At 45.7% G+C, this 25,748-nt stretch overlaps 1 protein-coding gene across 1 annotated transcript in view; it reads left to right on the top strand.

Moving 5' to 3' along the window:
* The window catches only part of CAPN13 (calpain 13), a 99,345-nt gene that overhangs the window by 21,463 nt on the left and 52,134 nt on the right, over window positions 1–25,748 (top strand). The window contains 5 exon segments of the mRNA XM_032652236.1: window positions 10,517–10,595; window positions 11,592–11,707; window positions 17,308–17,441; window positions 23,609–23,783; window positions 24,716–24,790. Coding sequence (XP_032508127.1) covers window positions 10,517–10,595; window positions 11,592–11,707; window positions 17,308–17,441; window positions 23,609–23,783; window positions 24,716–24,790 — 579 coding nt within the window.

Genomic DNA, 25,748 nt, shown 5'->3' with positions numbered 1-25,748 from the left:
CACAGCTGCGACTGAAAAGAGCCTTGAAGGAGAAGCTCCAGCCAGCACGGAGCAATCCTACCTGTAATGGCCAACACTTAGATAGTGCTGACCACATGGCAGGCCTGGCTTTAGGTGCTTTGACTCACTGAATCCTCATCATAACTCTATGAGGAGGTACTATTATTAGCCCCATTTTACAGTTGAGAAACAGAAACAGAGAATTAAGTGACCTGCCTAAAGTGATAGAGCTGGGACTTGAGCCCTGGAGTCTGGCTCTGAGACATATTCCTAACACCACAACTGTGTCGCCTCCTGTAAGGCTTCATCATAAGCTCGTGACGTATTTTAGGCCCCTGTTTGCTGCTAATAATATCTTGTGCACCAATAGAATCTCCTACTTTGTCTGGGTAACGGAATCAACCCCTGTCTACCTTCTGCCCTTCTTTCCATTTTTATAGGTGAAAAGAATGAGGATAAAAATGGTACCAGTACCTAACAAGATTATTTTAAGGAATAAATGAAGACAATACTTAGAACATTGTCTAGCACATTGTAAGCACTTACTAAACACTAGCTATTGTTACTATGGCTAATTTGGGAGGGACGGCATAGAGTAGCAGCCACAGGGACCATGCTCTGGGATTTCTTGGGCTTTCACTGTCCAGTCATCTCAGCTTCAGCCAATTTCAGCAAAGACTTTTAAGGAGAAGTGTGGGTCAGAGGAAACCATCTGGGGAGGCCGGGGTAGCCTGGCAGGGAGCGTGCGTAGTGCTTTTCTTCTCACATTTTCTTGCCTATCACTATTAGAAGGTTGCCTCCCAATCTAAAGCTTGCTCAGTGCCTAACCAGAGGCCTGACTGGCATCCCCTAAACTTCAGTTATATAATGGCTGAGGTGGCACCAAGGCTCCTTAGGCCGTATCTGCATTCTAGGCTTTTCTAGATAATGGGAAAGCTTCATACTCTAGGCAACTGTTAAACCATCATGGGTATCATTCTACCTCGCGTACTCATCTAGGCTAGGTAGGTTCAACAACGGTGCAAGAGTCAGGGGCATGAAACTAGGCTCAGCTTTCTACACCTCATGAAGAAGAAAAGTTGCTTCGCATCCCATAGTTCATGTTCTCTCTCTCTCTCTCCTTTTGCCTACCTCTTCCTTCTTCTTGTCTTCCCTCTCTCTAACAATTAACCCTAATCCATTTTGCTGCTGTAGAAGCTCCTTCTATTGCTTCCTTCAGCTTTTCTGGGTTTGAGGAATTGGTAACCCACTCCCCACACCCTCCCCTCCCCCCACCAGCAGGCAATCAGGTTCTGTAAATGCCCGTGACTGCGCCTGGAGCAAATGGCACTGAAAGGATCCAACTCCTCCTCCTCCTCAATGTTTCCTGCAACACCAGCCTCAGCAAGAGACAATGCTGAGAATTACACTTATACCTGGAGACTCTACGTGATATTTCCCCAAACTGAATTTGGCACTTAGAGTCACTTTCTTCTAAAAATTTTATTTCATGAATAATAACAAATTCCATTTATCAAGCATGTACCTATGCTAGGTATTAATCTAAGCACTTTACATACAACATTTCATTTAATTACCATAACAGGCCTACGAGATAGATAATATTATTATCCTCATTCAGTAGATCAGCACCGTCCAATAGAACTTTCTGCAATGATGGAAATGTCCTTTCTGCCAATACAGTAGCCGCCAGTCACATGTTGGTATTGAGCAATTGAAATGGGCTAGTGTGACTGAGGTATTGCAGATTTGATTTAATTTAATTTAATTTTATTTTATTTTATTTAAATGTAAGTTGCCAATATGGCTTGTGGCCACCATATTGGAAGACACAGAATTGTAGACGTAGATCTTCACAGCAGAGTTGCCACTGTGTCAGACTGAGGAATTGAAATTTCATCTTTGTCCCCATTCTTTAGTGAAAAACATGTCCATTTCTCAACTGAAGAATGGGCTGGGGGCCCAAAACATGTTCAGGACTCAGCACCCAGCCCCACTGTGGATTTTGGCCTGTGGCCATCCCAGAATGAAGTGTTGCCTACCCAGACACTGATGTTCATCTTCCAAGTAGCCAGAGCAGAGTTTCCGAAAGGATCATTTACTATAAATGATTCACCTTGGTTTCAGCATGAGTTATTCCGGAAAGGAAGGGGTTAACAAAGTGGAGCTCTGAATGTAGGCTGTGAAGGCAACAGGTAGCAGAAGGCGACAGAAAGAGAGCATGCCAACAGCCAATTGCCACTGAGCCAAAGAACTTTGATTCCAATAAAGCAAAGTTCTCTAGCAAAAATAGAAAAGGGAGTGACGCTGCCACCTGGCGCAGCCTGAATTGTGGCCACCGGCTGAAAGGGCCTGTGTCTGAAGACCAACACACTAAACCGGGTGTTTCCTCATCCAAGAGCAGCACACCATCTCGGGGAGGGCATGAGGAGCCTTTGACAAGAACACAGGAATCGCTGTCCAAAACATAGGAAGTGATGCTGTGTTAGAAGGGACACCTCCAGAGACAACTGCAGGGGAGTGCCTTGTTTGGTACCACTTCAGGTATGGGTTATGGGTGTGGATGCAGAGGGGAAGAGGGAGGAGGAGAGGGGAGAGGTCGAGATCTCCTACAGGACATAACCAACAGGAGCTATATAGATATATCCTATTGATTTATTTATTATGAGGAATTGGCACACATAATTATGGAGGCTGAGGCGTCCCAAGATCTGCTATCTGCAAGCTGGAGACCCAGGAAAGCTGATGGTGTAGTTTAGTCCAAGTGGGAAGCCCTGAGGACCAGGGCGGCTGATGATGTAATTCCCAGTCCCAGGACAGGAGAAGACCAATGTCCCAGCTCAGCAGTCAGGCTGAGAAGGGGCGAATTCTCCCTTCCTCTACGTTTTGTTCTGTTCAAGCCCTCAGTACATTGGATGATGTCCATCCATATTGGGGAGGGCAATCTTGTTTACTGAGTCCACTGATTCAAATGCTAACCCTCCTTAGAAATAATGTGTAGCCAAAAATCTGGGTACCCCATGAGCCAGTCAGATTGGCACATAAAATGAACTATCACGGCTTCCTTCTGTACAAATGATGTTGCAGAGACCTCAAAGGGCCAATCCATCTCACAGAGTCAGAAAACACTGAAGACCCTGCCTGCCAGTGTGGTCCGTGGGGAAGGCATTATGGGAGCGGAGTGCCTGATGCACAGCCTGATTCCTGTGGGACCTAGGATAAATCACTCAACCTCTCTGAACCTGCTCCTTGCCCTGGCTGGGCCTCAGAATCACCTGAGGAGCTGTGTGGATCCTGAACTCTACCTCCATCTGACCTACTAAATCCAGGTCATGGGGGGCGGCCTCCAGCAGTCTCCATGTCTGCGAAGCTCCTGCGTGATTCTGAGTCGCACTCGGGGTAGAGACTGCCCATCGCCAGTCTTACCACATTCTCTAACTGCCCTGGTGTGCCCAGCCCACCCAGTGACAGGGGACCTGCCCAGAGCCAGGGGATTTTTATCTGCCAACCATCTTGATCTATTTTCTCTGTGGGCCCGGTCTCACAAAGTCGGCCCGGCAGACTGAAATGCTTCTGGGTATAATTTCTGTCTCCTCCTACCTTTGCTCTTTTTGGATCACCCAGGACCCCTCTAAAGCCCAGAGTGAGGAAGGAACAGGCAGCTCAGGACAGGAGATAAAAAATGCTAGTTTGGTACCTAACTTTTATGCACACAATTCTAGTGTTTGCCCATAAATTTGATGTTGACAATTGATTTTTGATTTGAAATAATTATCCTTTAATTTTCATAACGTATCTTTCTATTCCTAATTAACTAAAATTTTGTTTTTTTTCATTTTCGATTTTGTTATTTTGGTAAATCAGAGAAAGTTGTGCATTTATCAAATGCCTTCAAGGCATTTATTGGAAAGATAGCAATTGTTTCTCCTTTGACCCACGTAAATGGTATTTTATACCATTAGATATCCTGATAGGAAACCATGCTGGCATCCTGCATTTCTATGGCAAACCCTACTTAATGGTAGTGGGTTAGTTGTATAATTTATTGTTGATTCATTTGCCGGGTATTTATTTCAGTATTTTTCCGTAAATGAAATCAGTCTGTGATGTGATGTGTGTGTGTGTGTGTGTGTGTGTGTGTGTGTGTGTGTGTGTGTATGTGTTTCTCTCTCTCAGGCTGGGCATCCAGGCTGTGCTGACTTCTTAAAATAACCGGTTGCAGGATTCTTTCTTTTTTTAAACACAAACTGCAGGCGACACAGGAATTATTTCCTAAAAGTTTGAGAGAATTCAGCAAGAAAATTTTGAGCTTAGAAGCCTTGACAGAGATAATAGGGAGATATTCTTTGATCATTTAAAAATACTGTTTCAAGGTTATTGATTTTCAGGTTATTTACCAACTTGGATCATTTTGGCCATGTTAATTCTTGTCAGAAAATCATCAGTATGCTTAAACTGATTAGTATAGAATTTTATGTCATGTTTTTATACTGCTAAAACCTCCTTTCTATTTCTAATTTTATTTGGGTTTCTCTAGCATATTAGCCAAAGGTTGGGTCTAAGTAAACCTTCTCCCCAAATACAATGTATTCAATATTTGCGTTACTGATCTTGCTGTGTTTCTATTTTGTAACTCACCAGTTGTTCTGTTTATCATTTCTTTCCGCGTATGTTTGTGAGGCTCTTTTGGTCTTTCTAATATCTAAAAGTAGACTGTGTAATCCACGTTTTTATTCCCTTTCGTTTTTTTTAACATCTTTATTGGGGTATAATTGCTTTACAATGGTGTGTTAGTTTCTGCTTTAAAACAAAGTGAATCAGTTATACATATACATATGTTCCCATATCTCTTCCCTCTTGCGTCTCCCTCCCTCCCACCCCTCCAGGCGGTCACAAAGCAAAGAGCTCATATCCCTGTGCTATGCAGCTGCTTCCCACTAGCTATCTACCTTACGTTTGGTAGTGTATATATGTCCACGCCTCTCTCTCGCTTTGTCACAGCTTACCCTTCCCCCTCCCCATATCCTCAAGTCCGTTCTCCAGTAGGTCTGTGTCTTTATTTCTGTCTTACCCCTAGGTTCTTCATGACATTTTTTTCCTTAAATTCCACATATATGTGTTAGCATATGGTATTTGTCTTTCTGACTTACTTCACTCTGTATGACAGACTCTAGGTCCATCCACCTCACTACAAATAACTCGATTTCGTTTCTTTTTATGGCTGAGTAATATCCCATAGTATATATGTGCCACATCTTCTTTATCCATTCATCCAATGATGGGCACTTAGGTTGTTTCCATCTCTGGGCTATTGTAAATAGAGCTGCAATGAACATTTTGGTACATGACTCTTTTTGAATTATGGTTTTCTCAGGGTATATGCCCACTAGTGGGGTTGCTGGATCATACGGTAGTTCTATTTGTAGTTTTTTAAGGAACCTCCATACTGTTCTCCATAGTGGCTGAACCAATTCACATTCCCACCAGCAGTGCAAGAGTGTTCCCTTTTCTCCACACCCTCTCCAGCATTTATTGTTTCTAGATTTTTTGATGATGGCCATTCTGACTGGTGTGAGATGATATCTCATTGTAGTTTTGATTTGCATTTCTCTAATGATTAATGATGTTGAGCATTCTTTCATGTGTTTGTTGGCAGTCTGTATATCTTCTTTGGAGAAATGTCCATTTAGGTCTTCTGCCCATTTCTGGATTGGGTTGTTTGTTTTTTTGTTATTGAGCTGCATGAGCTGCTTGTAAATTTTGGAGATTAATCCTTTGTCAGTTGCTTCATTTGCAAATATTTTCTCCCATTCTGAGGGTTGTCTTTTGGTCTTGTTTATGGTTTCCTTTGCTGTGCAAAAGCTTTGAAGTTTCATTAGGTCCCATTTGTTTATTTTTGTTTTTATTTCCATTTCTCTAGGAGGTGGGTCAAAAGGATCTTGCTGTGATTTATGTCATAGAGTGTTCTGCCTATGTTTCCCTCTAAGAGTTTGATAGTTTCTGTCCTTACATTTAGGTCTTGAATCCATTTTGAGCTTATTTTTGTGTATGGTGTTAGGGAGTGATCTAATCTCATACTTTTACATGTACCTGTCCAGTTTTCCCAGCACCACTTATTGAAGAGGCTGTCCTTTCTCCACTGTACATTCCTGCCTCCTTTATCAAAGGTAAGGTGACCATATGTGCGTGGGTTTATCTCTGGGCTTTCTATCCTGTTCCATTGATCTGTCTTTCTGTTTTTGTGCCAGTGCCATACTGTCTTTATTACTGTAGCTTTGTAGTATAGTCTGAAGTCCAGGAGCCTGATTCCTCCAGCTCCGTTTTTCGTTCTCAAGATTGCTTTGGCTATTCGGGGTCTTTTGTGTTTCCATACAAATTGCGAAATATTTTGTTCTAGTTCTGTGAAAAATGCCAGTGGTAGTTTGATAGGGATTGCATTGAATCTATAGGTTGCTTTGGGTAGTAGAGTCATTTTCAAAATGTTGATTCTTCCAATCCAAGAACATGGTATATCTCTCCATATATTTGTATCATCTTTAATTTCTTTCATCAGTGTCTTATAATTTTCTGCATACAAGTCTTTTGTCTCCTTAGGTAGGTTTATTCCTAGATATTTTATTCTTTTTGTTGCAGTGGTAAATGGGCGTGTTTTCTTGATTTCACTTTCAGATTTTTCATCATTAGTGTATAGGAATGCCAGAGATTTCTGTGCATTAATTTTGTATCCTACTACTTTACCAAATTCATTGATTAGCTCTAGTAGTCTTCTGGTAGCATCTTTAGGATTCTCTATGTATAGCATCATGTCATCTGCAGACAGTGACAGCTTTACTTCTTCTTTTCCGATTTGGATTCCTTTTATTTCCTTTTCTTCTCTGATTGCTGTGGCTAAAACTTCCAGAACTATGTTGAATAAGAGTGGTGAGAGTGCGCAGTCTGGTCTTGTTCCTGATCTTAGTGCAAATGCTTTCAGTTTTTCACCATTAAGGATGATGTTGGCTGTGGGCTTGTCATATATGGCCTTTATTATGTTGAGTAAAGTTCCGTCTATGCCTACTTTCTGGAGGATTTTTGTCATAAATGGGTGTTGAATTTTGTCGAAAGCTTTCTCTGCATCTATTGAGATGATCATATGGTTTTTCTCCTTCAATTTGTTAATATGGTGTATCACATTGATTGATTTGCGTATATTGAAGAATCGTTGCATTCCTGGAAAAAACCCCACTTGATCATGGTGTATGATCCTTTTAATGTGCTGTTGGATTCTGTTTGCTAGTATTTTGTTGAGGATTTTTGCATCTATGTTCATCAGTGATATTGGCCTGTAGTTTTCTTTCTTTGTGACATCCTTGTCTGGTTTTGGTATCAAGGTGATGGTGGCCTCATAGAAGGAATTTGGGAGTGTTCCTCCCTCTGCTATATTTTGGAAGACTTTGAGAAGGATGGGTGTTAGCTCTTCTCTAAATGTTTGATAGAATTTGCCTGTGAAGCCATCTGGTCCTGGGCTTTTGTTTGTTGGAAGATTTTTAATCACAGTTTCAATTTCATTGCTTATGATTGGTCTGTTCATATTTTCTATTTCTTCCTGATTCAGTCTTGGCAGGTCGTGCATTTCTAAGAATTTGTCCATTTTATTGGCATAGAGTTGCTTGTAGTAATCTCTCATGATCTTTTGTATTTCTGTAGTGTCAGTTGTTACTTCTCCTTTTTCATTTCTAATTCTATTGATTTGAGTCGTCTCCCTTTTTTTCTTGATGTGTCTGGCTAATGGTTTATCTATTTTGTTTATCTACTCAAAGAACCACCTTTTAGTTTTATTGATCTTTGCTATTGTTTCCTTCATTTCTTTTTCATTTATTTCTGATCTGATTTTAATGATTTCTTTCCTTCTGCTAACTTTGGGGTTTTCTTGTTCTTCTTTCTCTAATTGCTTTAGGTGCAAGGTTAGGTTGTTTATTCGAGTTGTTTCCTGCTTAAGGTGGGCTTGTATTGCTATAAACTTCCCTCTTAGAACTGCTTTTGCTGCATCCCATAGGTTTTGGGTCGTTGTGTCTCCATTGTCATTTGTTTCTAGGTATTTTTTTATTTCCTCTTTGATTTCTTCATTGATCACTTTGTTATTAAGTGTATTGTTTAGCCTCCACGTGTTTGTATTTTTTACAGATCTTTTTCTGTAATTGATATCTAGTCTCATGGTGTTGTGGTCGGAAAAGATACTTGATACAATTTCAATTTTCTTAAATTTACCAAGGCTTGATTTGTGACCCAAGATATGATCTATCCTAGGGAATGTTCCATGAGCACTTGAGAAAAATGTGTATTCTGTTGTTTTTGGATGGAGTGTCCTATAAATATCAATTAAGTCCATCTTGTTTAATGTATCATTTAAAGCTTGTGTTTCCTTATTCATTTTCATTTTGGATGATCTGTCCATTGGTGAAAGTGGGGTGTTAAAGTGCCCTACTATGAATGTGTTACTGTCGATCTCCCCTTTTATGGCTGTTAGTATTTGCCTTATGTATTGAGGTGCTCCTATGTTGGGTGCATAAATATTTACAATTGTTGTATCTTCTTCTTGGATCGATCCCTTGATCGTTATGTAGTGTCCTTCTTTGTCTCTTCTAATAGTCCTTATTTTAAAGTCTATTTTGTCTGATATGAAATTTGCTACTGCAGCTTTCTTTTGGTTTCCATTTGCATGGAATATCTTTTTCCATCCCCTTACTTTCAGTCTGTATGTGTCTCTAGGTCTGAAGTGGGTCTCTTGTAGACAGCATATATATGGGTCTTGTTTTTGTATCCATTCAGCTCTCTCTCGTTTTATAAGGAATGCATTTGAGATGCTGGGTTTATCCATGAGTGTGGTCTTTTTAATTTTGCAAATATTACAGAAACAGGGAATCAATATTTATTGAACAGGTCCCTTGTCTGATGCTACACTCAGTATTTCACATCCTTCCTCCTTTGTAAAATGCAGACTCCTGCTTTGCAACTCTGTCGGGAGACCACTGTGAATGAAGCATCTAGTCCTCAGTGAGGGTTTGGTAACAGCAGCCAGGGCACCAATGGCTTTCTCATTTGACTCCCACTTTACATATGAAGAAACTGAGGTTCAGCAAAGTAAAGAAAATTGCTCAAGCTCACCCAGGGAACAATGCAGGTAGGATTCCACACCAGGCTTGGTTCAGTCACTCTCAGCACACCTACCCCTCCTCTGTCCATCATGGGGGTAAACCAGGGGTAAATGACGAAGAAGCTGCAGCTGTGCTGGGTCTAGAAAGCTGAGCCACACTGTCTTTTTTACCCCATCCAAAAACCTGATGGCCTCTACCCTCTTCTTTAATCCCTGAGTGGAGGATCTCCAGCTAGCCTCCACTGAGACCTTGAGTTCCCTTTTCCAGTAGAAGGTGAGGGGACAGCTAAAGCCACTGAAGTGCCCCAAGTTGCTTTGACACTGGGAGAGTTGCTTCCTCCAGGGCCCTGTGGAGAGCTGCCCTTCCTGCTGGTGTTGGGAGAGACCCCAGGTTCTGAGCAGCCAGGGGTAGGGCATAGGGTCAGCTGGATGCCTCCATCACAAGGGCCTGAGCCTGAGCGCCCTGCCCTGGCCATCAGAGAGGGCTGGTTATGTGCAAAAAGATGGTGGGAGGAGGCCTGGTGAGGTGGGCTGGCTGACTTGTTTGCAGACACGCACACCTTTGTTTTCCCCTTGGCGGCTCCACCAGGAAACTGGCCGGCAGTATACAAAGGGCTGACAGGTCTCTCAAGATACAGGACTCCACACGTTTATGGCTGTTGAGTAGATGAATCTACTTTGCCGCCCTGCTCTCTGGGGACTTATTTGTCAATGTGAAAAGGAATGATACAGGAACAGTTACCAAATTATACAAATCCACACAATGGAAATCCAGGAAGAGCTGCACAGAGAGGATGCTCAGAATAATCCTGTGGGCTCCTGGTAGCAGGAAAACCTAGAGGCTGCTTGGGGTCTTCCAGAATCCGTCTGTGTGTTAGCCAGGGAGTGGGCAAGGTCCTGAATAATGCACATCCTCTGTCCTGTACAGCACATGGCTGGACTTGAACCTGGAGCTCAGAATGTCAACACTGACTTCTGAGAGATGACATTTCACGAGGAAGGCGTGGTCATGCTTATAAAAATTTCCTCTAATAAATGCATCCTCTTCTTTTTTGGTTGTTTATAAACTCCTAATGAAACAGTGCTGTTGGTACCAGGATGGCTGATCATTTGATGTAAGGATCCTGAGTCCTTATCTCTTGGCACAGATTGCTTATGCATTTATTGCCTTTTTGGTCAGTTACATATACACCCTTTTGACATCTGCCTTGCTGTTAGCAATAAAACCTGAAGAATGAGGGCAGCTTTCCTACCTCATATTTTAAACACCTGTTTAAAGAAGTAACCTCTACCCCTCAAAGACAAAGAGAGTGACGTCTTGGGTAGCACACAGGGAGACAGAGGAATGAAAGATGCTCATGGCTTTTCTCCCTCTTTTCTAAGGATTTATTGAAGGGTAAATCAGAGCCTCACTTCATCCTGGAAGGTGTGAGCAGTTTCGACATCCAACAGGGGGAGGCAGGTAAGAACTCAACCTCTTCCTTCCCAGCCCTGGATTGACGCAGGCTGCCCAAAGTCAGCCTCAGAGTAGGGGGGGTCAAGAGCAGTGCCCACCCAGACCCCCAGAATGCTGCCCCATCTTCTGAGGAGGCAAGGCTGGCACCCTCGGTGTTGCTGTGGACGGACTGTTCACACCCAGACCCTCAGCCTGGAAGTCGGCTCAGTAGCGTGTGTGCAGAGCCCTTTGGGGAGAGCAATTATCAAAGAAAAGGAGCAAATAGACAGAGAGTTTAATCTGAGCACTGAGTAGAGAGAAGCATCAGGGAAGCAAACGTTAATTGAACTTCTGCAAGGCTGTGCTAGATACTTTGTATGTGCTGTTTCGGTAAAACCATTACTCCCATCACCACCACCCCCCCATCACTCCCATCACCACCACCACCCCCATCACTCCCATCACCACCCCCACCCCATCACCACCTCCACCCCCATCACTCCCATCCCCATCACCTCCACCTCATCACTACTCCACCCCATCACCACCCCCACCCCATCACTCCCATCACCACCCCCACCCCATCACTCCTATCACCACCCCCACCCCATCACTCCCATCACCACCCCCACCCCATCACTCCCATCACCACCACCACCCCATCATTACTCACACCCATCACCACCTCCACCCCCATCATTCCCATCACCACCACCACCACCCCCACCCCATCACCACCTCTACCCCCATCACTCCCATCACCACCACCACCCCATCACTACTCACCTCATCACCACCTCTACCCCCATCACCCCTTTCACCACTACCACTATCTCCATAACCACTACCATCACCTTCTCTATTTTGCTTGGAACTGAACCCAGTGAATCTTTCTTCTGGTTCTCCTCTCTCAGACAGAAAAAAATGCATTATTCAGAAGGAGGTATGCTGACTCTGTGCAGTACATGGGATGGGGCTTCCAATTGTGTCCAGGCAGCTCTCGTGGCTTATGTCCCCTCCCAGGAGATTGCTGGTTCCTGGCAGCACTGGGCTGCTTGACACAGAACCCACAGCATCTGCAGAAGATCCTAATGGACCAAAGCTTTTCATACCAATATACAGGGATTTTCCATTTTCCGGTAAGTGTGCTGCTGGGATGCTCCTTAAATGGGATTCTCTGTGAGCACAGGAAGGCGACTGTCGTGAAAGTTCTGTTGGTCTGGCAGCCCGAGATGTGGAAAAGACACTTATGTGTTAGTTACTCTGTGTTGGCTCGTGATCTGACGACACATAGGGAGGATGAGAGTTAAAATGTTTTCATGTAAATATAAAGAACGGCAGAAACAATCAGCAAAAGAGAAGAGTCATTCATCAAGAAGCCTGTACATCATTGAGATTTTGTCTGTCTATTCCTGTGCCATATCTGGTTATTTTGACTACAGTAGTTTTAGAATGAGTTGTAATCTCTGGTGGCATAGGTTCTCCTTCATTATTCATTATGCTTGCCCCAAAAATATTTTATCTTGGTGATTCTTGCACATTTATTCTTCTATGAGAATTTTTAAATCATGTGTCTATTTAAAAAGAAAAGCCGGGCTTCCCTGGTGGCACAGTGGTTGGGAGTCCGCCTGCCGATGCAGGGGACATGGGTTCGTGCCCCAGTCCGAGAGGATCCCACATGCTGCGGAGCGGCTGGGCCCGTGAGCCATGGCCACTGAGCCTGTGGGTCCGGAGCCTGTGCTCTGCAACGGGAGAGGCCACAACGGTGAGAGGCCCGCGTATCGAAAAAAAAAAAAAAAGAAAAGAAAAGCCACTGTGATGCAGAATAGAGCAGCATTAAATGTATGTATTAATTTGGAAAAATCAAACTTTTATTACTGTAGTTATTCCTTGACCAAAAGACAGTATATCTTTCCATTTATTTGGAACTAGTTTTATGCCCTTCAGTAAAATGTTATAGTTATGTTTTGATATTCATGCTATACCCATCTTGGTAAATGTATTCTCAGATATTTTACAAGTTTGTAGCTAATATGAATGATTTTTCTAACTAGACGTTGCTAAAAAGAGGAAAGCTATTCCTTGTTTTATATTAAGTTGTATCTAGCCACCTTACCAAATTCTTTTATTAGTTCTAATTTTCTTCTTTAGTAGTGTCTGGATTTTTTTTTAGTTATCTAATATTATCCACAAAGATAATTTTGTCTCTTCTTTTAATATTTATAGAGCTTATTTTGCTCTTTTGCCTTGTTGCATTAATTAGAAGGTTGCAATTTTGAATAAGAGTGACAAGAGCAAAATCCTGCTGTCTCTTGGTTTTAGTGACATACTTTCCTGGTTTGTCATTCTTTTAATCCACTGTTAGATTAAATTTGCTAAAAATTTTATTAGAATTTTTACATCTATATCACATGTAGAATTGGCTTCCCATTGTTTGTTGTTTTTACTATGGAGTTATGCTTGCTTTTTAATATGAACCTATTGAGATTTACTTTGGTCTGAAATAATTTGTATAATGGCTGTTAATCATTGATTATCTGTTCTTTAAAAGTAAAATAGGCAATAGTTAAATTGTCTGGACCTATCTCCTTTTTATTTATTTATTTATTTTTATTATTTTTTTTTTTTTGCGGTACGTGGGCCTCCCACCGCTGTGGCCTCTCCCGTTGCGGAGCACAGGCTCGGACACACAGGCCCAGCGGCCGTGGCTCACGGGCCCAGCCGCTCCACGGCACGCGGGATCCTCCCAGACCGGGACACGAACCCGTGTCCCCCGCATCGGAAGGCGGACGCCCAACCACTGCATCACCAGGGAAGCCCCTCTATCTCCTTTTTAAATATGATTTCTTAAACTCTTCTGATGTGTTCAATAGCTGTTGATCTGCTTGGGCCTCTTATTTCTTCTAGAGCTAATTCTTGAAATTTATATTTTGCCAAGAGAACCAACTGTTTCTTCTGTAGTTCCAAATTTATTGCACCAAAGTTGCTTATATAATTCTCTGAAAATTTATTTTATTTCTTCTAATTTGTGATTAAGTCAACTTTATTAATCCCTAAACTATATTTTTATTTTTCCTTTTTTCTTAATCCAGCTCTTCTTAATCCAACCAATCTACTGTATTAGTTTTTGGATGACTCAACTTTCAATTTTCATTGTTCTTTCTATTCTTTTTCTTTTAGGGTTTTGATTTCCATATAATTAATTTCAATTTAATTTTATTAATTCCCATTTACTTTCTCCTGGTCAATTTTATTGGTTTTTTGTTTTCTGAAACTGTACACTTAATATTCTTTCTTTTTCTCTTCATGATAAAAGATTTAAGACTAAAATTTTCCTTCTCAGATCTTTTCTGTATCCATCAATTTTAATGTCAAATGTCTTATTAATTTTAAGTTAATATGTTTTTAGCTTCTTTATGATGTTTTTAGTTTTGATTAAGTTTTATAGGGGATCATCTCTTGGTTGTAGAATTTTAGACTTATTAGATGATGATCAGAGAATATAATTCATAAACTCTCACATTTGGGGAAATTATTAAAGTTTTATTCATGGCCAGGTCCACAACAGTTTTTATAGATGCTTCATGGACATATAAGAAGAGTATATATTATCCATGATAATATATCCATGATATATGGAATCAAGCTCTCTGATTTGCACATTGTATAATCTGCAATTATCTCTTCTATCTTGGCTTATTTTTTGTCTATTTGATTTGTCATATTCTAAAAGAAGTGAGTTAAAGTTCTTCCCCAAAGTTATAGTTTGGAGGGTTCCTCATGTTCTGGCTTTATACTTTTCCTGCTCTATTCTTTGGTGCCCAAATATTTATGTTCTTGCTCTCCAGTTGTTGCAATAAAGCTTACACAATATCCCTCTTTGCTATATTTATGCTTCTGAACTTGAATTCCTCTTTATCTGATATTCACATTGCTACTCCAGCTTCCTGTTACTTACATTTCCCTATTATATCGTTGCTCATCCTTTCACTATCAATTTCATTTTCACTACGTTACCAGTATATTTCTTGTCCAAAGAATATTCAAAACTCATTACTCACCATTGTTTCTTTCAGCCTTCATTTCCTCTTAAGATTTTTGTTCTAATTTCATCCACATTTGGTAGGAGTAGTTCCTTGAATAGTTTCCTCAGATTACGTGAGTATTTTTCATTTGATCTTACTTAAGAACAATATTTCGGTTGGGTTTAGGATTTTTGGATTACATTCCTTTTCCTCAAGAATCTGTAAACATTTCTCCATTGTCTTGTACCTTCCCCAATGTTGCAGAAGAAAAATCCAATGCTAATCTATTCTCTTGGCCTTGTATGCAACATATTCTCTCAAATTGCAAGTTTATATGAGGCGATCTCTCTCCTTGGTTCAGAAATTTCTCTAGAAATGTCCAGATGCATGAATTCCAGGCAAGATTAATCTTGCCTGGAATTCAGTGAGCACTTTCGTTCTGAAGACCTGCCTCCTTTTTCTGTTCAGCTGTTTCTCTCCATTTTTTCTGGGTGTCCTCCTTTATCCTGTTCTGTCTTCCTGAAGTCCAATTATTTGCATGCTAGGTCTTCTAACAAGCTCCCAGTTGATGCTGATGTTGCTGGTCCAAGGGTCACACTGAGGAGTTAGCCAGAGGGTGCAGTGTTTGGCTGTGTCTGGGCTCACCTCAGGGGTGCAAGTGTTGGTGGGGTGACAGGTAGTTAGGACAAACTGAGGCCCAGGCTGGACATGCTTTGCCCTTCTGGGTGGTGAATATAGTCCCACAGTTCCCCAGAAATAGCTACAAATGCTGACCTCTGTACATCTCATCATTCTGAGCTTGGGCACACTTCTCTGGAAAGGGCCCAGTGCCTGGGCAACTTGGATACTTTGCCCAAAACACTTCTGGTTTCCCTCAGACACTTGGGTACTGGCTCAATGGCACCAGCCAGCTTCTTGAAGGGCACAGACATTTTCCAGGTGCCAGCCCTCCTCACCCAGAGCAGTGAACCAGGAAACACAGATCGGTGGCCTCATTCTTGACCACCAGTCAGGCTATTTTCATCCTTTTTGGGAACGATGATCTTATCTGAGGTTCCCTTTGTATAGGGAGAACAAGTCTGGTCAGCATTACTGGTGTGGGAAGATGTGAGTGAGGGTAGAACCAACAAGAGGATCTCGTTCAAGCCAGGACTCACTCCTTCTTTATGGCCTACTGTATGCCAGGCACTAACCTAAGTGCTGAACGAAAAGCCTGTCGAGAAACAGTTCTTACTTTCAAACTTGTGATCTCACCTTCACACACTCACCTGATCCCATCACAGTAGGAGGTAGCTCTTACTCTTAGCACCATTTGACAGATGAGGAAAGTGAATCACAGAGAATTAAGTGTCTTATCCAGTATCTATTGCTCAGGACAAAAAAACAAAACCAGGACTGGAGCACGGTTCCACTGACTGGATACCACCTACTACACTTTGCTATCCAATTAAACCCCAAATCCTGATGGGTCTGTCCGTCTAGTATCCTCCTTCAAGGAGCTAGAGTTAGCTTCCTTGATGCTTCAGACAGGTTTCACGATCTCACTGTAATAGCATCCCTGTTGGCTCCCAGCCTCACCCTCCTGTGTATCCTACTGCAGTCGGGATGCAGATCCACAGCTGGGGCAGCACCAGCTCCAGTGCACTGGTTCATTAAAGACTGCGAGGACATCTTCTTCGTTTTGTCTCCACTGACATTTCTGTCTTGGTCTCCCTCCCTGCTTCGAAAGTGCATCCTCATGTGTATGCAAAAGCCCAGCATCTGGGACATCCAGCTGTGGGCAAGTCTCCCTGTCACCACCCAGCAGATGATGGATTGCATCCACCCAGCTTTACTCCAAGCCCAACTATCGGAGGCTTGCCTGAATCTTGTCAAGACTCAGGCCTGAAGCCAGAAGCCCTGTTGCTGATCCAGAGACCAGCAAACCAACTCCAAAAAGCTGGCTTTGTTATGAATTATCCTCATTTGGCAATGCCCCCGGGTGAACCATTAAGAGTTGAATGCTGAAGATTAAACCACTCTGTTTTGAAGAGGAGCATCTGGTTCATTTGCACGCTTAGCAGCAACAGTGCCAGCGCGCCTCATGGCGGCTGCTCTGCTGGCAAAGACAGCTGGACGTGAGGAGAGGAGGGCCAGGGGGAGGCTGTAACTGTAACAGTCCTCCCGAGCAACCTCACCATTCGGCCCCTAGGCTTCCGCCCACACTGTCGCCGCCGCATCTGGGATGCCTTCCCTGCGCCTCGCCACCTGCTGGAATCCTGCCTCCTCTCTCAAGCCTTCAGCTCCCTAAAGGCTCTCCTTCCCCATCACAACACTCTATATCTCCCATTCTCCTTTGCTACTCAGCATCTGCTCCCCCTACTGCCATTTTGTACACAAGATGTACCCGGAGAGTCTTCAGTGCGCCTGAATCTCACAAAGGACTTGCCGAAGTGAGGCAGGAGTCAGCCACAAAGTCCAGGTGGAGCCCAAGACTCCTTCCTCCCTGCTGTATTTTCCTTGATTAACTTGATCTGTGACTCACCTGTCAGTGGAGATGACAGTCCGGTCCCCCGTCCGCCAACCTGGGCTGGGATTTTGGTCTGGATAGACTTCCTTGTTGCACTGTGGTGGTGAAGTGGCAAAGGTGGTTATCTTTTGACCTGGGTCGGGGGGGCCAGCACCTCCCTCCTGCCCCAGCTCTACTAGGGCGTATATTCCTCAATCTCCTCCAGTTCTGGCAGTGTGGCCAGTGGGTGGAAGTGGTGATTGACGATCGCCTACCTGTCCTGAACAATGAGTACTTCTTTGTTAATCCTTACAACAAACAAGAGTTTTGGCCGAGCCTGCTGGAGAAAGCCTACGCCAAGTAAGGATGGGCCCGTCCCTCTGCCCAGGGCCTGGATGCTGGCCCTGCCTGCCCAGCCACTTGCCCTGACTGACGCTCCCCACCAGCCGGCGCTAAGACTTTTGGCAGCTCTGCTCAATGCAAGCGATGCCCCTGGGAGCTTCAGAGCCTTTGCCACCTCGCTGGGCATCCTCTATAAATAATCACTGTGCGCAAGGCTCAGCTGGAGCCAGAGGAGGGACCCAGAGACACATGGCGGGGGTGGGCAGGGCAGAGCTGGACAGAAATAGGCACTGACAACGGTATCACTGTAAGGGCTGGTGTACGGGCCCCAATAAAATGTAGTATCATGTTCAAAGTCTGCTGAGAGGGGCAGAGGCGAGAGACAGCAGTTCTGACCCACAGAGACTCAGCTGGGACTGCACAGAGGAGGTGGCGTTGAGCAAGGCCTTGAAGGATGGGTAGGATTTCAGAAAAGAGAGAGGAGATATGAGGGGGGAGTGATTTGAGCAGTGACCCGGGCGGGACACTTGGGGACCCGGTGTGGCTACCGTGAGATTGCATTTATGACTGGGGGGCAGGGCGGGAGCTGCTTATTATTATATGGTCCAAACACCATGAGTCAGGGACTACCTTCTGGTGTTAACAAGCTCGAGGACTTATAAACTCCCCAGGTCACCTGTTTCGCTTAGACAATTTGGGTTGCTTTTATTCAACAGCTGTGTATGGAGCGTTTAATCCTAATCCAGGCACTGTGCCGGGCACTGGGAGAGACGCTCACGCTGGCTCAGTCGGGGTGTGCAAGAGTCTGTGTGTGTGTGAGAGGTCTCTGTCATCAAGACCCACACAAGTGAGGGACACATCGGAGCTGGAAGTCAATGCTAGGAGACAAAAGGTCAGGGGACCACACATTTCAGGAGAAAAATGAATAGTGGAGAGTGTCCTGGAATCAGGTTCCCCAAAGATCTTCCTAACCAATGCCTCATAATGACACATGGGGAAGCCAAGGCTCTGAATAGTGATGTGATGGCAGGTGTAAGCGATTAACCTGAGTCTACCGAGGTCTTTGGTCGTTTGATCAAGTGACATCATTTGGCAAGACTGAAGACCCCGCCCCATCCAATCCTGGGCCCTGAGGAGTGGTTACGGCCCCACAGACTACCCCAGTCCTTGTCCTTCTGGAGGCGCATCTCAAGGGCTCTTTTCGTGCATTCTTTCTTTTGAGCCAGCTTGTGCAAAACTAAAGCTGTTGCTCATTTCCAGTGTCAGGAAGAGCTGGTCGTTAGCATTTGAGAATGAAGCCCAGAAAACAGGCGAGGTGGATGAAGCCATCCATATGTTTGGGGAGGTTAATTCACTTCTAAGCTACTTATGCAAACACGGCCATTATCTTTCTGGGGTGGAGTCGGTGCTCACCGCTCCAGGGCCTCTTTTTATTCCTTATTGAAAGTGGGGAGCATGGCAGTTCACTTGGAGAATTAGAAAGCTCGCAGATGAAGTGATGACTTTGACCCGATCTTGTTAACAGCTGACCTAAAGCAATCATTCAGCTTGAAAAGAAATGGGAAACTGGACCCAGAATCCACATTCCACTGCCTGAAGAAATCTAGTGCAGGAGAAAATGTTTCAAACTCCAAAGCTATTTAAAAGCTTTGCCCTCCATCCAAAGAAGGGGGTTATAGAATGCAGGAGGGAATCAAATAGAATTACAGCACATCAGAGCTAGACGGAGCCTCTGTCAGCATCAAACCCTACCTTCTTTGAAAGATGAGGAAACTGAGGCTTGGGGTGGGGAGGGGCAGTGAAATGACTCACCCAAGGTCACACCGTGTTTGAGGCCAAGCTGGGATCAGGTCTGTCCTCCCCAGTCACGTGCTTTTCCATCATTTCTTGATACCGTCAGTCCTAGAGGAAAATGAGTCGTCTTTTTGCATCTTTGGAACTCAGTGTCTGGCACAGAGGGACCACAGCGCAAGCATAGAGAACCCACCTGTCCAGGTGGAGATGGTCCTCTTTCCCTCCAAGGGTGTAGGCAATACCGAGTGAACATGTGGATCCCAAACTTTCAACCATTCTTGCAGCTGGGGAGTCAGAAATGAATTGGTCAAGTGAGTCAGATGCGGAGGGGAAAAAAATCTTTGTTTGCAGGGGTTTTTTCCCCAGAGGTCATAAAATAGGAGAGTGGGAGACAAGATCTGGTGAGCTGCCTAGCATCCTTTCTGGAATCTCTGTGGCTCAGAATTATAGCCTTTCAGCATCCTTTTTGGATCCCGATTTGACATCTGAATTCTCCCCCCTCTCACATCATTGCCAGGCATGTAGACATTTCCCCAAAATGAGGCTGAAGCCGAGGGGTGAGAAGAAGACTCTCTCAGAATTCCTGGGTTCAGGCGACACGCGTAGTGACAGGTGTGGCGAACACAGTGCTCTCCTCTTTCCCTCCCTTTCTATTTCCTGGCAGCAAAGGGAGCTAAGAGTTGACTTGTCCCTGAAGCATGAGCAGGGTCTGTGAGCTTCTGTTTGTAAAGCAGAGAGGGGGAGCTCGTTGTCTAAGCACCCAGCTGCTGCTGGGACAGGCTTCGTGGGCATCGTGGAGACACGGCGAGAGAAGGCTGTGGAAGACACCGAGAGGGGGCCACTGGCCGTGGGTCCCTCCCCTTGCGTTGGGTGTCTCTGTGGTGACTGCAGAGAGTGGGAGGTTCATGAACTCAGACCGTCAGACGAGGCCCGTAGACACTGAGGCAGTGGCCCTGAAGTGACAGGGCAGAGCCAGCAGCTGCTTTCCTGGTGTGGCTCCAGTGAAGCTCTCTTGGAAGCCAGAGGGGGGAGGTCATGCTGGTGGGCTCCGGAATGGGTTCCAGAACCCTAGTCTTGGTGATCTTCCAGCGCCCTCAGCAAAGCCCTCTTAATCGAGGACCCAGAGCCAGAAAACGTGGAAAATCAAGTGAGTCAGACGCTGAGACCTACCTAGGCACGATCGAAGCTTTGCAGTTGACTAAAAACACTGCAGAGATCAGAGTCTAATACCAGACAACCCTGGTCAGAGAGAGGGAGAGACAGAAAGATAAGACTTAGAACCAGTTTAATAACGAGCTGAGATCCATCTGCCACCTGGTTCCTGTAGAATGGCCCTTGGGTTCTGTGGATCCTTTGCTTTCATTAACACAAGACTCTCTAAGCCGTCCATGGTGTTTGTGCCTGGGACGGTGTCCTGCTGAGAGCGGCTGCTTGATCTGTATTTGCTGAAATGAGTTTACGTGAATTCTGGGGGACCCCAGGAGGAGAGAACTGCAGAGGTGGAAGTATGGTGAGAGAGGGGTGTCTGAGGAGCCCCAGAGCTGATCCAGGTGAAGGGCCAAGGACCGGGAGGGGTCTTGTCCGAGGCCTCGGGCCCCAGTAGAGGCGGCAGCAGGGTGGACCCACGCCTGACCCCCACGTGGTTTTGCATCACCAGAAAGCAAGCCACAGCTGGAGCTTTTCTGCGGCTACCAACCTGTATGGGGCTTGGCCTCTGCTTCCCCGTCAGGGACAGGAAAGCTTAGGTCCCGGCCGGAGGCCTGAGTGACTAGGCAGTGTGGGAACATGCCCACTGGACAGCTCTGACACCAAGAGGCAGGGTCTCCTGCCTGGCCTGGCTCAGCTCCATGCTGTTGTGGGTTTGCCCAGCCTATATTTTAGGAGCCCGTGGGAACCTTTCCAGTTCACCCCATCGACAGGAACTTGAGTTCTCAACACAAATCTGACCTCATGTGGCCCCTGCTTCAGTGGTTCTCCTTGTCAGTGATCAATCCGCCCTCTCTCCCGGGAATACCAGTCAGTCCATCATCACCCCCACTCCACCACGCTCTTCCGGCTCCGGAGCCTACCTGATTTGATTCTTCCTCCCCAGAATGTCCATCCCACTGTCCAGACCTGGATAAAACTCAGTTCAGAGTTGTGACCCCTCTCAGAAGCCTTCCCGGGACCCCCAGTTACTTCCTCTCTGTTCCAAGGTGATCCACGCGCTCTCACAGCAAATAGACACCCAAGGAAGGCAAAGCAACCCGACGTGTCCTTCTAAGGGGAGAGCATGTGGGTGGTGAGTGCTGCTGTGGAGGGGTGGACGAGTTTGGCGGTAGAAGCAGGTGAGCATGGACTTGCTGTCCTGATCGTGCTCACAGCAAGCACACCTCCACAATCCAGACCCTCTCCACGTGCTGTGCGCGCTTCACCTGGTAGCACGACCGCAAGACCCCATTCCCCGGAGGAGCAAAGGGGGCCTTGAAAAGCTCAGCCTCCCGCCCGAGAGGAGAGCTCACGAGAGGGGAGGCCAGCAGTTGGGCTGAGCAGATTGGCTCTTGAATCTGGAGACTCTCTAGTAGGTGACTGGGGGAGAATTGGGAGGAGGACAAGATAGGGCAATAAGACAGGGCATTTCTCAGGGTGTGGGTCCAGAAGCAGAAACCCCATGGGAGGGTGGGAAGAGGCATTTTTTAAAATATTTATTATTTTTTAAATTTATTTGGCTGAGCCGGATCTTAGCTGTGGCACTCAGGATCTTTAGTTGCCACATGTGGAATCTTCGTTGCGGCACACGGGATCTTTAGTTGTGGCATGCGGGCTCTTACTTGGAGCATGCAGGATCTAGTTCCCTGACCAGGGATCGAAGCCGGGCCCCCTGCATTGGGAGCATGGAGTCTTAACCACTGGACCACCAAGGAAGTCCCGGAAGAGGCATTTTGGAGAACAGGTCTGAGAGTTCTAGGTGGTTTGCTTTGGGGATATGTTATGTAAGCCTCACCCTCACCTGTGTTACCTTCAGTGACATCACCTCCCTGGTGATTCTGGGGGTAGTGGGTTAGTTCTGAGGATGGGAATGGGGATTCTGGGTCAAGCTTCACACAGAGTAAGAATAGAGGCTGCCTATGGCCACAGCGAGCATCACAATTGTTGACTGTGGGCTCTTGGAGGGCAGGAACAGGGTCTCATCCATCTTTGAATGCTCAGTGCCTAGCAAGGTACCCTGCACACAACCAGTACTTACCACTGTTGTTAAACAGGAAACAGTAGATCCTTTTTTTTTTTTAACATCTTTATTGGAGTATAATTGCTTTACGATGGTGTGTTAGTTTCTGCTTTATAACAAAGTGAATCAGTTATACATATGTTCCCATATCTCTTCCCTCTTACGTCTTCCACCCTCCCACCCTCCCTATCCCACCCCTCTAGGTGGTCACGAACCACCTAGCTGATCTCCCTGTGCTATGCGGCTGCTTCCCACTAGCTATCTGTTTTACGTTTGGTAGTGTATATATGTCCATGCCACTCTCTCACTTTGTCCCAGGTTACCCTTCCCCCTCCCCATATCCTCAAGTCCATTCTCTAGTAGGTCTGTGTCTTTATTCCCATCTTGCCCCTAGGTTCTTCATGACCTTTTTTTTTAAGATTCCATATATATGTGTTAGCCTACGGTATTTGTTTTTCTCTTTCTGACTTACTTTACTCTGTATGACAGACTCTAGGTCCATGCACCTCACTACAGATAACTCCATTTCGTTTCTTTTTATGGCTGAGTAATATTCCACTGTATATATGTGCCACATCTTCTTTATCCATTCATCTGTTGTTGGACACTTAGGTTGCTTCCATGTCCTGGCTATTGTAAATAGAGCTGCAATGAACATTTTGGTACATGACCCTTTTTGAATTATGGTTTTCTCAGGGTATATGCCCAGTAGTGGGATTGTTGGGTCATATGGTAGTTCTATTTTTAGTTTTTTAAGGAACCTCCATACTGAAACAGTGGATCCTTATCATAATAATAGCCAGTCTTTATTAAAGGCTTCCCTTGTGCCAGGCACTAGGCTAAGCCCAGCCCCACGAGGTTAGGTAACTTGTCCAGGTGAAGCAGCTAAGTATCTGGTGAGACTGGGATTCAACCTTTGGCCCGTGGCCCCAGCACCTGCATTCCTAAGCTCTGTACAATACTGCCACCTGTGGGGCTCCCCAGGCCCAGGAGACCAGGAGAAGGAAGCGATAATGGTGGCATGTCGCTAGATTCTTTATCCAGGAGAACAGAAGGTGGGTGGGTTGCCATAGCCCAGGGGTGGTTGGGAAGTCCTGGAAAATATGCAGAGGTCCGGGTACACCCTCCCTGTCTGGGGGCACCAAAGGCACCGCAGGGGTCGATCTGCCTTTATCCCTCCCAGGTTTCATGGGTCCTATGTCAACCTGCACTATGGCTACCTCCCTGATGCCCTGGTGGACCTCATAGGAGGGATAGTCACCAGCATCAGCCTGCCTTCCTCCTCGTCTGACCTGATGACAGTGGTGAAGATGGTAGCCGAGGCAGGCTCCCTGATGACCTGCAGCACCCTGGCCGGGGTGAGTAGACCAGGAATCTCGCTGCACTGGTTCGAGCCTTTCCTCGCCCAGGAGTGTTCAGCCACTGGCCCATTCGGAGGAATGGCCAAGTGACCATCGCGGAGCACTGATGCTGTGCTTTACTGACACCACCTCATTTAATCCTCACGGTAGCCCTCCATCTGAAATAGGGATCGCAGAATTCACTTACAGAAGAAGAAATGGGCTCAGAGAGGCTAAGTAAAATGCTTACCGCCACACAGCCAGTGAGTGGCTGAGCAGGGGTTCAGACGCTGTCGTCTGATACTGAAGCCTTTGCCTAGTGCTTCCCTGTGACCAGAAGCAGTGGGGTCCAGAGTGAACGGGGGGCCCTTTGATTCTCACTGGCTTTAAAGGCAGCAGCCCAAAGGCAGAGTACCCCATTCTGAAAAGCCTGAATGACCCTCCAAATTATTTGAGTCTGTTCTGAGACAGCCAACACCGTATCCCTGAGGACAATTCCTTCATTCTTTAACCATGTGGGCTTTGAGTCACACACCCCTCGTCTGCAATGCCACATGAAACCAGAATGCACTTTAAACCCCAATTCCTCATAGCTTGGAGGTGGTAGGTCTTCCCAACTCCCACAAAATGCCCAGAAGTTATGTCTTGTGTTGTGTCTCATTGATAGCAAGTAATTGGAGAAGCCAGCAGCCCACGTCCTCAGGACTTGGTGGCCTTCTGTCTGTCATGGGGTGGTCTCCTGAGGTGTGAAATGCTGGGGCCTCAAGCACCCTACAGCCTCCAAACTCTGCCTCTCTAGGAAAGAAATCCAGGAACACATGCCGTTCCGACGTGAGTCAGTGGGATGCTTTTCTTCTGGCTACAGCCCGGCTGCTGATTGAATAGTGCTTTTCTGTCTTTTTGAAGAATGTGTGAATGTTTAACGCTTGGTCTGCTTTTCTCCTTTGAAGCCGACAACTGAGTCCACAAGGATGGCAAACGGGCTGGTGAGTCGGCATGCCTACACAGTGACTGGCGCTGAGCAGGTAAGGCTCTCCATGAACACGGTGCCCCAGGGTTCTTGCTCCCCTACACAGGAGTCAGAATCACTTGCCTCGGTGAGCCCAAGAAGCTGAAACAAGTAGTGATCACCCTTGCCTCCACCATGTCCAGGCCCATCATGGACAACCTCATTCCCTGTCTTCATCCAGTAGTTCTGGTGCCCAGTATCCTCATCCCCCAGGGACCCACCAAAAATCTTACTATCCTTGAATGGCCTCAGACAGGCAGAGTGTCTAACTATGCTGGGGGATTAGCCCAAAAAGAAAGCAGAATTAGCTACCCAATTGAATTTGGAGAAAATTTTGCCCCAAAAGGGTTTTATTTGTTATGTACCAACTGAACTGCTCTGAAAAAGACACTCGAAAATGCAGGGGCTCAAACGAGATCAAGTTCACTACTCAGCTAGGCAGGTGATTCCAGAGCTGGTAGCTGGCTCTGCCACCTGCAACATGGGGCTTCTATCTGTGAGCCCAGGGCAGCTGCCTCAGGTCCCCTCATTTCCCAGCCGGGGGAGGAGAAAGAGGCCAGGGCCACTTATACATCCCTAAGGAAGGCACGTATCAGTAAAGGCACACACCATTTTCTCTCAGATCCAATGAGTCTGGACCTAGTCACGTGCCACCCTGAGGCCCAAGGTTGTCTGGGAAACATGCCATCTAGCTGGGCTGCCATATGCCCAGCTAGAACTTTATTCCCATGAATGAGGGGAGGATGGCTACTGGGGGACAGTCTTTCCCCTTGATGCAACAACCAACTTTGGGTGGACAAAAATGCATATCGTCAGTGTGTGCAGTAGCGTTTGGTCTGGAAAACACGACTAAAGTCCACCCTCCTCAATTCCTAAATGAGAAGCCGACACCTGAGAGGGGAAGGCCAGGGCGATAGAGCTGCTTGAAATGGCCGGGCCCAGCCACCACGACTCCTGGGTTCCCATCTATACTT

The sequence above is a fragment of the Phocoena sinus genome, chromosome 13, assembly GCF_008692025.1.
Source record: "Phocoena sinus isolate mPhoSin1 chromosome 13, mPhoSin1.pri, whole genome shotgun sequence".
Taxonomy (NCBI): Eukaryota; Metazoa; Chordata; class Mammalia; order Artiodactyla; family Phocoenidae; genus Phocoena; species Phocoena sinus.
This window is presented reverse-complemented; position numbering and strand designations above follow the sequence as displayed.